The 15,722-nt window shown below is 39.4% G+C and overlaps 2 protein-coding genes across 4 annotated transcripts in view; both read left to right on the plus strand.

The window, feature by feature from the left end:
- The window catches only part of LOC105564645 (allatostatins-like), a 17,413-nt gene extending 8,864 nt beyond the window's left edge, over positions 1 to 8,549 (plus strand). The window contains exons 1-3 of one of the 2 annotated variants that reach the window (XM_012017175.1): positions 2,063 to 2,218; positions 6,064 to 6,327; positions 6,834 to 8,549. In XM_012017175.1, coding sequence (XP_011872565.1) covers positions 6,079 to 6,327; positions 6,834 to 7,172 — 588 coding nt within the window. In that variant the 5' untranslated portion in view covers positions 2,063 to 2,218; positions 6,064 to 6,078 and the 3' untranslated portion in view covers positions 7,173 to 8,549. Of the gene's footprint in view, positions 1 to 2,062; positions 2,219 to 6,063; positions 6,328 to 6,833 lie in introns of those variants that run through there. The other variant, XM_012017174.1, reaches the window with a different exon arrangement.
- A 495-nt stretch (positions 8,550 to 9,044) lies between these two features.
- LOC105564646 lies at positions 9,045 to 15,677 on the plus strand. 2 transcript variants are annotated; one of them, XM_012017176.1, is made up of 7 exons: positions 9,045 to 9,190; positions 9,376 to 9,703; positions 10,217 to 10,518; positions 10,592 to 10,730; positions 11,364 to 11,598; positions 12,114 to 12,267; positions 15,225 to 15,677. In XM_012017176.1, the coding sequence occupies exons 2-7, from the start codon at positions 9,425 to 9,427 to the stop codon at positions 15,559 to 15,561; spliced, it is 1,446 nt and encodes a 481-aa protein (XP_011872566.1). In that variant the 5' UTR covers positions 9,045 to 9,190; positions 9,376 to 9,424; the 3' UTR covers positions 15,562 to 15,677. The 2 variants fall into 2 exon arrangements, with proteins under 2 accessions (XP_011872566.1, XP_011872567.1); XM_012017177.1 differs by having other exon boundaries at positions 9,421 to 9,703.
- Positions 15,678 to 15,722: the final 45 nt, after the last annotated feature.

A 15,722-nucleotide genomic window follows, 5' to 3' on the forward strand; every position in this document is an offset into this window, starting at 1 on the left:
GGGGGGGGGAGGAAAGGGGGAGCATGTCCCATGCGGTTTGATATCTCTCTGGAATGAGACAAGGGCGCGGGCTTTCCGCAATCCGATGGCTCCTAGACTTCCGCTTCCGGTATTTCTTGTATACATTCCTTTCCGTATGCATATGCGTAATAGAATTTCAAGAATTCTGCCGACTTCTCGGATAGACGTCGGTCTTATAATTTAAGTGGAAGGTAGTTCAGAGTTCATTTCTCTATTTAAGATAAAATGAATGAAAATGAATAACGACAGCAATAAGTTTTGAGTCAGATTTAATTTAATTAAATTTTATCAGTGACGTCTCTTGGTTTGAGAGTCGGTTAGTTTGAGGTAGTTGAGAGGTAAGTTAGCTCGAGTTGGTTAGTTTAAGAAGTAAGAAATGAGCATGATATATGGAAGCCAATACAAAATTTATATTTTAACAAACGCGTTCTGTGGTAATAGAAGAAATAAAGTAGCTAATGGGAAGAACGAAAATTAATATAAATTTATGGAGAGAGGAGAGAGAGAGAGAGAGAGAGAGAGAGAGAGAGAGAGAGAGAGAGAGAGAGAGAGAGAGAGAGAAGTAATATTTTTTATTATGATGCCAATTTGAAAGCAACGAATGAGATTATTGTTATAAAAATCCGATTTCAAGGCAATTTTTCGTGAAGCGCTCACAAACGTCATCACAGGAAATTTTCTTTAAACATTCGTCTGCATATTTATGAGACAGCAACTATTATATCGCATTTTAAAAGGTGCGAAAGTAGTTTTATAGCGCGCTTGATAACGCGTTCGCTTTGGCAAATGTTTGACCTACAATTAAAATGTAATTGAAGGAACAAAATAAGCAGTATCGTTTAAAGAAGATAAATTAAATAAATCCTTTCGAACTCGATTTTCCTCTTTGCTTACATACGACAATCCGGAGAAGCGAAATTGAAGAAAATTGTGAAAATTTGCGTGAGTTTCTTTGCTCGCGGCCGATTAAACGCGAGCTTCTTTTTACATACTCTCGATACATTATCTTTTACATACTCTGTGAAGAAATAAAACGTCGAAAATGTCATCCGTACACGCGAGCGAAAATGTTTCGAGTTTCAATATTTTTCATGCTGCATGGTTCTTTTAACGCGATTTTTGACACACTACAGTTTTTAACACGCTTACAAGGGCCATTCATCGCACAAAAATATGGAACACATGTGTCGCACGTGAGGAGATATATAATTGAATCAGACATTTAAAAAAATATAGAAAGACGATACTTGACGATACTCTCGCGTTGTTTTTAAAACGACCAAATAAATTGATTTATCTGCGTAGTATTAATATTTTTTCACGTTCACAATATAAAAATTTAGTGTTTGAAGCATAACTGGAGGAAATATATCCTGGGAACACCGTACGATCGGGCTGATAAAGTAAGACAGTGAAGCAGATATGGTAAATTATGATAAAGGGAATTTCGCCGCGCCATTATTCGAGGTATTATTATTATTATTTCGTCCTTTGTTACCAATATTCTGCCGTAAACGTTGCGATAAGAGATATCGGAATCTTCGGCACGTGCCGATAACAAAAGAAATCCGACGTGAAGCCGTGAATGCGTATTACAATATAAAACCCGGTATAGAACGTGGTAATCTCGAGCCTTATTCAGAGTCAAGGATGAACGGTTCCATGAAGAGCGTTTTATAAATATTGATCAAGATTATCAAGATCGTCTTGCACTTGAAGGGTAAGGGGATTAAGAGAAAATTTAGGAGGATTCGAGTGACAGAGGACGGAGTTTTCCGAGGCGTTGCTCGGTTTATTCATTAAAAATGCATAACGTAATCAAACCTACTCGCGACACGACTTTTTCAGCGAACCAATGATTGATGCTTGCACGAGGCATGCCCAACGGACCATGAAAGATCCGGCACGAGAGATCGTCGCATTTGTGCGATCGAGCCCATGGTAGCCTCTCGTCGCGGGTCGACCGGGTCTTCTGCTTCATTTAACGTGAATTTGAAGCTGGCGCTCCATTGTGCGCGTGCCATCTCATCAGAATTCTCAAAGAAACGTCGCGTCACGGTGTGAATCCGGTCTATAAACTCGTGGAAAAAAAATTGCGACGCCTCGGAGAGACCATGAGAGCGCATGCGGAAAATCAAATTGCCGCGAGTTTTTTACAACCTTCCACCACGAGGATCTCTCGCGTGTATTCATCTTAGTAAGTTCAGTTTTTCAAATTTGGCTCAACTGCGTAATAAAGACTTTTGTGCAATATAGGAACGACATATAATTATGTGTTTTATTTTGTGTAATCTCAGTCCTTCGTTTACGCGTTCGCTTGGTCGAGATGTTACGGCTTTGCGGGACTCACTCACGTGTAATTATTTCTACAGGAAATAAAGCTATTTGCACGACGCAGTCGTATTAAGTTGTTTTCAATAAAATACGGTTTCATCAACGTTACATTCAATTACGTGTCACAAGTATTATAGTGATATGCACGATGACATATGGATACGAGTCCTTTAACATTTAAGCCACTTAGTAATATTACGTATGTTGTAACATGTGTTTCTGCGAATCAAATTATAGGTATTGGAACTTTTACAGTCAAAGTGAAACGAGGAAATTAAGATACCTAGCGTTCCTATGTGAAATCACTGACGCGTATTTTCATGAAACTACAGTTCCTCTCGTTCCTTAATTGGTACAAAGTATATCTAATATTTCAATATCATCGTGTAATTTAATTTGATACGTCATTCGCGTGTAAGATTATTTAAAACAGATCTCGCAAGCAACCACTCTCTTTATTCTTTTGTATCTTGTTTCGCCGCTTTTTGGAGAGTTGCAAAAGGTTTCGCTCGCTCATTTCAGCGTGACGGCAAACAGAGAAAGCGTAGGTATGAAATATAAAAATATGTAATTCTTCTTTTAAGCCAGATGAAGGAAATCGCAACGCTGTTTCTTATCTCTTTTGGATATTTTATGATTTTCTCTCTCCCTCGTATAAACAACAAAAGGTATAACGTACGCGTGTTTTTTTTCATGTATTTCTTGCGTTCGTGGTTGGATATCGGCAATTATTCTTCATATTTTTGCGGACCAAAAATTCAGCTAACGAAATCAATAAAAGGAATTTTCTTTCGGAGAGGAATGTTCAATATCCCTCGAGGCACTCGCCACCTTGAGTGACGGGTAAGACAACGTAAGCCTCCTTCGTTGTTAGGGAAGAAGAGATAAAACAAACAAACGGTATAAAGCAGAGCTCCGTTGTAGGCAAAAATAATTATTGGCCAGGCGATAATTATCAGGCATCGATAGCTATCGGGTTAGATATGTAGTTTACGCTATGCAATGATTCAAAAATAACCCATTAGTCTTTTTCATGTAGAATCCGATAGGAATGAGAACAGATGATAGCGCGCGAAGTTGCTTCAATATTCGGATATACGCTTTCGCAAATAAATCCCTGGCTAACTTGAATATATTCTGAACGGCTTGAATATCGTGCTTGAAATTTGCAAAAATATAGGACAGTACATACAAGCAGAACAGAGAAGAAACTTTGCTGTTTCGAGAAAAAGCTTATTTCCCAAAGTGTGTTGAAACAGTTGCGAAGAAATGTTGGTTTTCGACTGAACCGATGCTTTAGGCGAACGAAATCATCTCGTTTGTCAAAAATTATGAAAAAATCTGGAATATGTAGGATTTACATTGTTAATCTAGTAAGCTGGCGAAGAGGAAATAATATTAGTGATCGATCTGCCAAAATTATTTGTACAAGTGAAAACACGTGCATGAAATCAAAATCCAAACTCGTGATGGATTAAGAGAAATTGAAACAACATTTACATTGGAAAAAAAGAAGAAGCAAGAAAAGTATTTGCCGCAACTATCAAATTGTTTCTCGGCTTCAAGTAAGTCATCGGGAACTCTCCGACTGTTTCTCATCCTCGTGAAAACATCGCCTCGTACTCTCGCGTGCACACAGAACAAAAGCTGAAATTAGCAACTGCTTAATCTTATTGTCAAGGATTATGCAGTTTACGCTTATATTTATCGGAACAAAGTTAGCATCGTGACGTCATATTATATAACGAAAGGAAATTCTACATTAGCGTATATACACGAAATGGATATGAAATCTTCAACGAACTTTCGCTCACTAGCAATTACAAGGTAGCGGCGTCGTAGTCGAGTTGAATGGAGTTGCAGAAACGTTTATTATTCCCGAGTGACACCGCTTTTTCCTTAATGGAGCTGTTATTTTAATTTTATGCGACTTTAATTCGGCTCAATGGCCCGGCGGAATTAAACAACGCGGGCTGCGCGTGGGTCTTGTAATTTTTATCTGTTTAATTAACGTCATTTATTCGCGCGCGTACAAATTTAACGCGCGATATTAGTATTGCACGAATGGCGTAAATAACGAAACCTTTTCACATTTTATCTCGGCGATGAAAAATAGAGTGTACCTAACGTCGCGGCGTCGGCATCTAAATGCGCCGTGGCGGAAATGATTTGCGTTACTTCCTTGACAGCCGAGGACTTTCTATGGACCTTCGCAATTTTTATCTACATCCGTTCGGCCTCGCGCCCGCCTCCTTGATCCGTTTAAGCCTCTCCGAAAGCAGCGTGACCGAGCGAAACGAAGGAGGATTCGTAATCTATCGGATTTCGCCATCAAATATTGAACGGACCGTCCGTAGAGGATTTCGGTTCTAGCGGTCAGTAACGATGTCGTGACATTCAATCACGCCAGACCGCTCGCTCTTTTTCGACTCCATTGCGGCTGTTACATGTTGGTCCAAACTATATCGGTCGCGTGTATATCGACGTTGTGCACTCATAATACATTGATTTTACTTTTAAATTGATGAAAACGCATATTTTAACTTTTAACTGATAACCCCAACGTATACAATAATTTTGTTACTGATACAAAATTTATGTGTCTCTTTTTATATTGTAACGAAATTTCGCACTGTTTCGGTGCGTCGCGATAAAATGTTGCTCACGGAGAAAGGAGCGCACAAATAAAAGCATCCGCGGTTTTTTTTTCTAGATTGAACCTAGGATTCAGTCCAATGTCAGTGAAAATACTTTGCAAAGAAGTAGGGTACACACTACGACCGCTGGAATCCGTGTCGTAAAATTGGCGCGACACCTCTACGAGTAGAAGCTACTCTCCTACCGCAATGGCATTTATCCCACGCCAGTCGTAAATAACTCTTCATTTTATTTTTACATGGTAGAATTCCATTTGCGTACATCTGCGCCTTGAAGGACCCATAAAATCTTCCGCAGAGCGTTGCATTAACGCGCTTTTATGTTCTAGTGAAATTCCAAAATAGATACGAGATTTCTGAGAGTGTTGCAAGAACACTTATCGTTACAAATAAAAATGCCCGTCACATTATTGCAAGAAATATTGTCCTTTAATCTCCATGAATTTATTCAGTTAGTTAATTCGTTTCTCTTAATTACTAAAATTAGTTTAATTACCCATGGATTTCTATACTTTTAACAATCACTCGATCTCCGGTTTCACAAATCATTTCGATCGCTAGTCTCAGGTCAAAAATACAATGCTATCTGCATGCTCTCTTTGCTAAAGTAAAAATAATTGTATTAGAAAACTCGCGCGACTTACAGACCTAGACGCTATCTGATAACTAGAGGAAACTCATCTCATAATAGGGGACTTTCCTCTATATTCATCAACAATTTTCCTTTTTTTAACTGTAAGTTACAAATGCACACACACACACGCGTGTAATATTGCATTTAAAAATGAATGTCGCGCATATCTCAAATATTTTAAAGACCATATTATTGTAGATAGAGAAATTGCAGAATAAATGTAATCAAAATAGAAGTTAAACTAATTTATTCTAGCAATTTTGACAAGGGTGCGAAATTTACACGTATGAATTTGAAAACTCAATCTCGGGCTACTGCGCGAAAGTTTATATGATATCATTAGTAGGATGAAATCCTGTCCCTGCGGCCCGACAGTCCGTTATAGATTACAATCCCGCGTGGTCTTTGTGTTTTCAGACTCAAACAGGCATCATGAAGTCAAGAACGGGTTTAATCACTATGCGAATTATTATGCTCTACCTGTTGAGCGCCGTAGGACGATCAACAGCGGCAATAGAAGAGGCATCTTCCGCGTCTTTACATATTCCACGATTGCATCCGTTATTGAACAGCTTAGAATTCGAGGAACCCGAGAAAAAGGCTTACATTGCCGAATACAAGAGACTACCCCTTTATAACTTCGGCATCGGAAAGCGATGGATTGACAATAATGAAGATAAAGTAAGTTCCAGACGAAACAAAGCATTCGGTCTTTTTTTACAGAACAATTTCTTTGTTATACAAAGGTATGTGATTTCCCTCATAAAAAGGGACCTCATGCCCGAAATATCACGGATTTAATGAGTACCCTAATAATTACATAAAAAATTCATATGGAGTTTTGTAATTTGGAAACGCAAACTTTTATGCTAGGTTTGGCTGCCGGACTGGAGCCGCGCAAAACCGCATTTTATTCTGACGTTCCGCGGGCATTTCAGTTCATTTCATCGGGGAGGAAGAACCCGATAGTATCAGATAACCCGGAAGCCAAACCTAGTATTCATGTACACTGCGAAAGGATCGAATATCAAAAACGAACTTTTATTACATTAGTTGTGTTTGTGCGTTACAATACTAGAAAAAAAAATGTTGGCACGTATAGCATAAAAGAATCGATCTAGTTTGAATAAGGTGAACATTAATTTCTCAATTAATTGTGCCTTTACGTGTTGAAACTTGATGCGCAGAGAACCCGGCAATTCTCGTTCGGTATCGGCAAACGTCTCCGGGACTACAGGTTCGGTATAGGTAAACGCAACAATGGATACCGTACCTTGAGTTTGGACTACTTCCCGACCGACAGCGTGGAGGGATATCAATCTCGCGAGGACAACTTGTCGAACGACTTTATGGAAGACAAACGTGGTAGCGGTCAACATTTTGGTTTTGGAATCGGGAAACGGCTCTGGAAGTTGGCGACCGGAGAAGCAGCTGTACCCGGAAGAAGACTGAACGATGCCGCAGTCCCGAAATATTTGCTCGGTCTGGGCAAAGAACTGGATGAGGACGAGGATTTGATTCAGTAGAGCGTTCTCGTCGAGGAGCACGAATTATTGTCTTTCTCATTCGCTTTGACACTTGGACGATTCCGGAAGAAATATCTGACTTATTCATTTTAGAAGACATTCGGCAAAATGCAATAACAGTGGCAAATACTTAAAGAGCTGCATGTGTTTTTTTTCAACCTTGTTCTATAATCTATTAATTTATTTCGAAGTGCGGACGCGTGTCAGATTTTAACAATATAAATTTGCGTATGCAGTTAACGTGTCGACACTCTGTGTTGTACAAATATTAATAATTAATTGACACACTTACTAATTAAGATTTACGGATAAAATAATGAATGAAATAATAAATGTTTCTATTTTTCTGATAAATAACCAACTCGAAGTTATCGAGATTAAATTCATTAAAATCACATATAGTGCAACTTCCTTGAGTGTCTATGTCAATACCACGTTGTACGGTTTTATTGCGTGTCGAGAGCAGAACGAATTGTCCACGGAAGTTAAGAGCTATAATGAAATGTTGAGATTTCTTTTTGTCTGAAACTTACTATAATATTCGTGCGCCATCGACAGCTCCCTCTCCACTTGTAAATGTTTACAAAACGACGCAGGTACCTTAACGGAAAGATATATATTTGACGTGGAAAAATTCTCTAAATACATTTTCTTTTAGGTACAACTGTCCGATTGTATTAGTTTTCTCATGCTTTCACAATGCTCCTTAATTAATTGGAATTTCTTTTGTGTTTGTAAGACGGAAACCGAACACAAACAGAGAAAAGAAGCAACTTCTTTTATCTTATGATTTTACTCGCGTAACATTTATATGTTTCAGTACTTAGCGCTTATATCGATATCGAGGTAAAATTACTTTACCCTTATAAGTTTTTAACATCTCACAATCATAGAATATAGTAATACCACCGATGAAAGCGATAGGGGAATCATTAAGTTAATTGCATTTTTGTATTGCAATGAATTGTATTGTAATTGAGCAAGCAATTAAACGCAATTTACTGTACGATAGATAGGAACAATATCTCGATGTGCTAAAAAGTTATAACCACCTATAACCGCGGCAGTACTGTACTTGTCTTTATTGCCCGACGATTATATTTCTAATCGTTGTAGGAAGAATGAAGCTATAACGCATAATTGTACCAATGTTCTCAATGTCAATAAATCTTGTAATCTTCTTTTCGTCATATATATTGTATGTATACGTGGCATACGTGAATTTTAATTAACCATTTCATTTAATTATGCCGATTTAATGAAAATTTTGTTAACAAATATATGTTGTTGATATTTTCACGCGTGATATAGCAATGTAGATTTATTCTATTAAGCACACCATTATAATAATAAATAAATGAATGCAAATATAATTGATATATTGAATATGAATTGCGAATGTTTAGTTTCCACGCTTAGAACGAATAATTGTTAATAAAGAATTGGAAATATTTGAAATTCACTTTTCATATTTGCAAAATATGATTCGTTTTGCTTACGTATGTTTAAATATTTATGATATTTATGAGCTTTTCAATTAATAATGATAGTCGTTAAACAATGTGTCAGTTTAAATGTATGTATATTCAGTTATCTTTTTAAATAACAGAGTTAAAAATATTTTTCCACTGAAAGTTATTTTATTTAAGAAAACTTATATAATGCCTGAAGAGAAAAAGTTTTAAATTACTGCATATTGCATGCCTGCTCATTGAGACGTTCGTTTTTTAAAATGTAAACCAGCACAATAAAATCATGAGACCCACGGCGATCTAATCGCGACAAATAACGCAAGTCCACGCCAGACTCTCACGAATCAGGCACGCCCCCGGTCGACTTCGATTACAGGCGCGCGGAGTAGCTTTCAGTTATCGAAATTCCCAACCGTGTTCAACTCCTCTTCCTCGCGTTACTTTTGGAGTTTACAAATTTGCTGCAAAAATTGGATACCGAATGTCTACATTCGCCGTATCGTTTCACATCTCCTCGCCCTCGCACAAGTGAAAATTGATCGAGAAGTAGCGTATCCGTATTTATATCTACGCGGAGAGATTTTTTCTTAAAATTTACCCTGAAAATCGCGGGACAACGTGGCATTTCGAAGACCTTTATAAGTTTTTTCAAATTTCATCTCACATTCTACTAGTAAAATTAAAAAATCGCACACAATTCCTCGGAACGCCCACGATTGCACGATTTTCAGGGTAAATTTGAAGAAGAAATTCTCTCCTCGTGTACGTTGATATAGAGACATGCTCGCTCCTTCTGTGCCGCGTCGCGAAATCGTGCTGTGCGTTATCTTGCTATCGAGATGTTCGGCCGTTTTCGAGAAGCACTGGCTTCCGGATCTGGAGTGGCAGACCGCGAGCAACTGGGCGGACGGCCGTGTACCGGAGATCGACAGTCGTGTGATCTTTCCTCAGCAGACCCGGCACGCGGTGGGCATCACCGGAGCCGATAATCTTCGGTTATCCGAAATCGATTTACCGAGGCAGGGATTGTTGATTCTGCCTAGAAACGGTAAACTGCAGGTGAGATCGAGCTATAGATTTGTGAGAAAATCTACGGACGGTCGATGGAATAAATTGGGCACGGAGGGATCAGAATAATGCGTTCGATCGGTCTTTTACCCTTTTAAATTTAACGTTAATCGCGGACGGAAGATACTACACATTTACAAAATATCGTAGTCGCTACGGTGATACAGTCTCGTGATAATTACGACATTAATGTTTCAATGTTGACATGTCTCGTTTGCGTTCTGACTGATTGGAAAGCTAGCTTATCAGAATATTTATTAGCGATAAACATCGTGAAACGCGGAAATTTATGCAGCTCCACCGATATTAAACTCTATTAACAATTTAATGATATTTTTTCCGCATTTTCCATTCTGCATTTACTCTGATAATAATTGAATAATAATCAAAGTAAACGCAGGAAGCTCTTAATTTAATAACGAGCTCGAATCGATAATTTAACATCTATCGTCTTGCTAATAATGAATTCAATTTAACAATAAAGATTCTGTATGTGTGCGCAAGCTAAGCAATTCGCGGGCGGACGCGAAAGTAAGCAGATGGTCGAAAGAGGGTGGTGTTTTCTGGGCCGATCCCGCAAATTGGAATGGCAGTACAATAGCGACGCCGCATCTCGAGCGCGTTCCCTGCCGCCAGGACAACGTTGTCCTACCGAGCGAGAGTCGCACCCTGAGTATCCTCCTACCTGTGAGGCAAGTAGAGGTGAAGTCGATTCGACTGTCGAACGAGAGGCAACCGTTTACCGCGTGGGAATGGCAAACCTTTCAAGACCGTAGAGAATTCTCCAGAGGCAGATTCACCGTAAAGTGAGCTCGAATGAGAAACGTTCGCTGCGCTTCCGCAAGTGAATTTTGTGAAAAATTATTCTTTATTTTTTAGGTACAGCGAGCTGTACCTGGCTACGCACGACTGTGCGAAATGTTTCTGCCAGGGAGACTATCAGAGCGATTATCTCGAAGAGATCTGTGCCATTCAGAGGCCGAGGTGTGGATTTACGGACTGCGAGTACCCTCTTACGGTTGGATACTTTATTTGAAACTAATCTGAAATTAATTAAAACTTATTAGTGAGTTAAGATTTTACACAGAGCCTTCATTAACTTAATTGTAAAATTTATTACGCACAAGTCCCGTTTTACGACGGTTCACTCTACGATTTTTCGCACTGGCGAGCTTTTCAAAATTATCCAAATAGTTCTTAAGTATAAATGAAACATGTGTTTAAATGTTCAAAGTGACTTATCGTTTTTAAGAAAACGTCAGTATTGGTACATACTTGGGGAAGATTAGCTTATTTATCAGCTACCTTATTTATTAGCGATAAACATCGTAACTTTGTTGAGTTTTATGCAATTGAAATGATATTAAACCCCATTTAAAATTAATTATATTTTTCTCGAATATCCTCTTCTGTATTTACTTTAATAACAAACTCTTAATTTAATAACAGGCTTGAATTACTAATTTAACTTATCTACTGTCGCTTTGGTAATTTTAGGATCTATCTCATTTAATTGTACATTATAAATTGGTCTTGTTTTACGAGTTTTCATTTTACGATCCTATTTTGCTGGAAGCACGACCCTGTCGTAAAACAGGGCCTGACATTATTATTTGACTGACACGTACATATAATTCATTTTGTGCTTCAGGTAGAAGGTCACTGTTGTTCATACTGTGGCGGGCGCGTTTCCATACCTATGGAAATTTCTTTAGCGACAGTGCAAACCGTAGCGGACGAAGCTCTAGAAGGATATACGGAAAAGATTGCCTGGCACGCCAGACGCACCTGGAAGGGAGGCGTCGAGGTTCTCATCAAGGAAAAAGGGGACTATTCCGGGATCACGGTAGAGGAGGCGGTGGAGAACCTGCGGGAAATGTTGCGAAGTCATTACAGCTCTTTTAAATCCCCGATAAATTTTTCAAATAAGATTATAAAACTGAGAAATTGATTCGATTACGTTCGAAACGAAAGTTAGACGACTACGATTTTCCAATAATTTAAAAAGCAATTTCGTCGCGCAAGTAATCTCGTGCAGTTTACGGGCGTACAAATAAAACGGAGATACGTGAAAAAACGATGAAATCCTTGCATTTGTCCCGTTCTCATTGTTTGCAATACCGATATCGATCAAGCATTGACGCCTTACAAATGTCGACACTCGATTTTTAATCCAGTTTTATAATTGGAACGCATTGGACATTGTCAAGCAATATCCCGCTTTCATTCATTCGTTTATTGAAATATAATTTATTTGTTGTAAAAAGTTTAGTTGTAGGTACACATCGTATCATTATTATACACGTTATTTTATACACACACACACACATATATAATATATATTTTTCTGTTTTGTGTTTAACACATACGAGCCATACTAATTTATATATTTTTCTATTAGGCACAGGAATCGATGTTACGAACGCGGAAACGGCGGGTGCAGCAATGAAGGATTCTCGACTGGCCGTTACACTTGGACCGCTCTTCGGGACACCCCTCGTGGCGATCGCCCTTCTTCTACTGGTCTTCCTGTACTTCGGTTATTCTTTGGAGCAGTAAGTATCATCTCCCCCTTTTCGCGCCGCTACATTACGAGTCGCTAGAAAAAATAGCATCGATCCGATTGCACAAGCTGTCGTCCGCACTAAATTTAATATTAATAGGTTTTACGCGTCGGTTATCGACGCCGGCGACACACTCGGCTGCGGATGCTCGTGAGAGCCAGTATTCGGCGCCGGCATTTGTGCTCGAGATTAGCATACCCAGCATCCCGCTCGAACGAAACTCTTGCACCGTGCTCGGCATTCTCGACCTGCTCGTAATACGCGAGCGAATAGTGTCAATTAGGGCAGTTACTTTTGATAACTTCACGGAAAAAAACACATGTGCCTATTGTATTAGGTGCGACAGCAAACGGTTTGCTGTCGTAGCAAAATATTGAGCTATCACAACTAAAAATATTCGCTGTCCATATTTTACTAAGTTTTAGCTACAGCAGCTAAATGTTTTTTTCCGTGTTCAAAGCTTCGAAGATTTCGAAAGTTTGAAGTCTTCGAAGTGACATAATTTTTGTTATAATACTTCAAAATTATAATTCAGAAGTAATTATCTATTTTTTAACATATATAAATTAATACTTTTTATTTGCAATATTTTTAATGTTCTTCGAATAAATTCGCCACTCGCACGAATAAATTTTTCGAAGCTTCGAGGATTTTAAAAATTGCGAAGTCAACTTCGAAGCCTCGAAAATTCGAATGTCGAAGCCTTCGAAGGAAATCACCAGCCTTAGCGTCAATCGTTTCGTAGACTCCAATAAAATTAGGGGTCCCCCTCCCCGCAAACCTGCAGACGAAGGTTTTCAGGGGGACTAAGTATTTTCGCGCTTGTCCGACAGGAAGTATTGCAAGATCGGCTAGGAGGGCGTTCATTTATATTACCGGCTGCGTCAATATTGTTATTAAAATCAACGGAATCGAAAAGGGAAACTTCTCGCGATGACCCGCGACGTTCGCGCGCGGCGCACCTACCTTCGACATTCGTGCAAACACTATGGTCACGGGAGTAATAATAATGGTGCCGATGGAAACGTGACAAGAAAATGAATAAGGAAAATAATGTTTCGTATCGCATGGTACCGAGGACACGCCGTGTGTACTTTCGTCGAACGATCGGCGGTGATGCACGGTCACGCGGAAAACTCCTGAGCAAGTCCAGCTCGATCGATGATCCGCAGCCTCCCTCGGATCTGGCGGGTCTTCCTGTCGTCAATAGTTTTTGCACATTCGTAAAGAGAGTGGGAAAAGCAATTACACGGATTACCAGCCTATATATACGTGCATACACGTATAGCAGATACGCCCGCTCGTGTCCTCGCTCTATTTCCGGTTATCCGACGACGCCCGGAGAGCGCGATATTGGTTCCTTTCGAGGGTGCTCGAGAGCCGAGTGTGCAAAAAAAAAATCTTGCCGATATTTTTGCGCTCAAGCATTTCATTAGCAGTTTATTTATCTGCAGACGAAAGTAGATTGTGGGAAAGTACATCAAGGGTGATCGTAGTCACTTCATCACCGCTCCTGTCTTCTGATGCTAGCGTAGGCTATAAAAGTCCGATAAATACAAATAAACACAAACGCTATAAGTATAATTGATATTTTCCAGGTTTGTGAATAGCACAATGCTTAAATTTGTGCATCGTTATCTGATATCCATGTCTATGATTCTATGTCGTACACGCAAGCATAAATTGATTAAAGACGATGTCGCACGCGATAATGAATTTTTTATAAAGTCCATTCTTTTCGTAAGCTTCAACAAGAAGAGAGGATAATCATTTAGTTCTGGCAAGCTTGAAGCTGGGTTCACGCAATATAAGAGCGATGCTTCCAAGGGTGAAACGGGAGGGCGACCAAGACAGCAAGATTGCTTGCAATTCATCAGACCAGTTGCAAATTTGTCGGACCAAATTCAGTCACGGCTATTAAATTCGTGGGGAAATGGAAAATGTCGAACTCTCCGAGATTCTCATTTCCCAGGTATCTATGCACCCGATACGACGAAAAAACGAGAGAAAGAGAGAGAGAAAAGAAAGGCGAGAGGATATGCACCCAGAAAAAATTTGTTTGAAATCAAACTTTGCTTGAATTTTTATCTTATTAGACTTTTATTTTATTTCAAAGACATTATTTCTTTACTTTAATCAAAATTTTATTTGATCGAGATTGGAATTTCTAAGAGAATTCATATTTATTTCTTCAAATCTAGCAAGTGTTTTAGTAGAAGTAAATAAAAAATTAGTAGATGCAAAAAACATTATTTTAACGTATCTCATTTGTTTGACTAAATCCTTTTTATGGATCGCGAGCTTGACGGAGGAAGGCGAGGGATGTAGTTGGAAAGGCGCGTGAAAACAGGGTATTTTATTTTGCAAAGTGGCGCACAAGGTAACAATAGTTTTGTAACCTGCAAATCCACCTCCGTTCTTCAATTTTACGGTTTTACATTTCCCGACGCTAATTTCTTCGCCGTTCCGCGACTCCGTTTCGAGTCGGGCACTGCTTTGCGCGTCTCGCCCTTTCGTCCAACATTTAATTAGTTCACCTCCCTCGGCGGGCCGACTGGTAGGCTTGTTATTGCCTCAACAGGCTTCAAACCGAGACTGGAATTGGCCGCCGCGTAATTTTCTCAGCTCGCCGAACACGTTCTGCTTTGAGGCCGAAATTTCTTGGACCAAGACTCTCGCTCCACCTGCACTATAACGATTAACAATGAGGGGGTTTTTTTTACTTACGTAACACGTCTGTTCTCGTAACGTGATGCACGACATTGCAATTATTGAATTTGGCCCCATCGTTCGCTTCATTTTTACAGATTTCCTTCTGTCCTGCTTTATCTTTTGGCTTTCACGGCGTATCAGAGATAAAGTGTTACTTATCTCAGATGCACTGGAAGTATTTGCATGGCATATTGGATGTCTGTCGATCTTCCTTAGACGGAATGTAATTTTTGCAGTGTTCTCTCGGGATGTATGGAAGCCGTCTCATCCGTCCGAGATGGAATTCGGACGGACAAGCAGAAGCACGGTTTCGCCCGTTTCGAGAACGTTCCCGAGGGCAACGTTCAGATTGCCGACGTTCCCGGAACGAGCGGACGAGGGGCTGACAACGACGCCGAGGGGCTGAAGCAAGTCGCGGGTGGTAGATTCGAAAATCCCCTATACAGGTCCAAGAGGGAGGACAAGGCGGAGGAACGTAAGATTCTCGATATAGATGCACCTCTCAGCCTTACTACTTTAAAGGGCAAGATAGAAGATCAACTGGAAAATGAGGAGATGGATACCGAGGAATGAGAGAAATATAAGAATTTACTTTGTCATTATTCAATTCAATTCGTTATATTACGCCCATTCGAATCTTACGATTCTACTTGTGGAAATGCGTTACATAATAATTAAATTTTTCTTGACTGGAGGATATCTTACAAGTCGCCAGAAGTACACTACTTGACCAT

Source organism: Vollenhovia emeryi, unplaced genomic scaffold (assembly GCF_000949405.1).
Source record: "Vollenhovia emeryi isolate VEMERY1.0 unplaced genomic scaffold, V.emery_V1.0 DF939161.1, whole genome shotgun sequence".
Lineage (NCBI taxonomy): Eukaryota > Metazoa > Arthropoda > Insecta > Hymenoptera > Formicidae > Vollenhovia > Vollenhovia emeryi.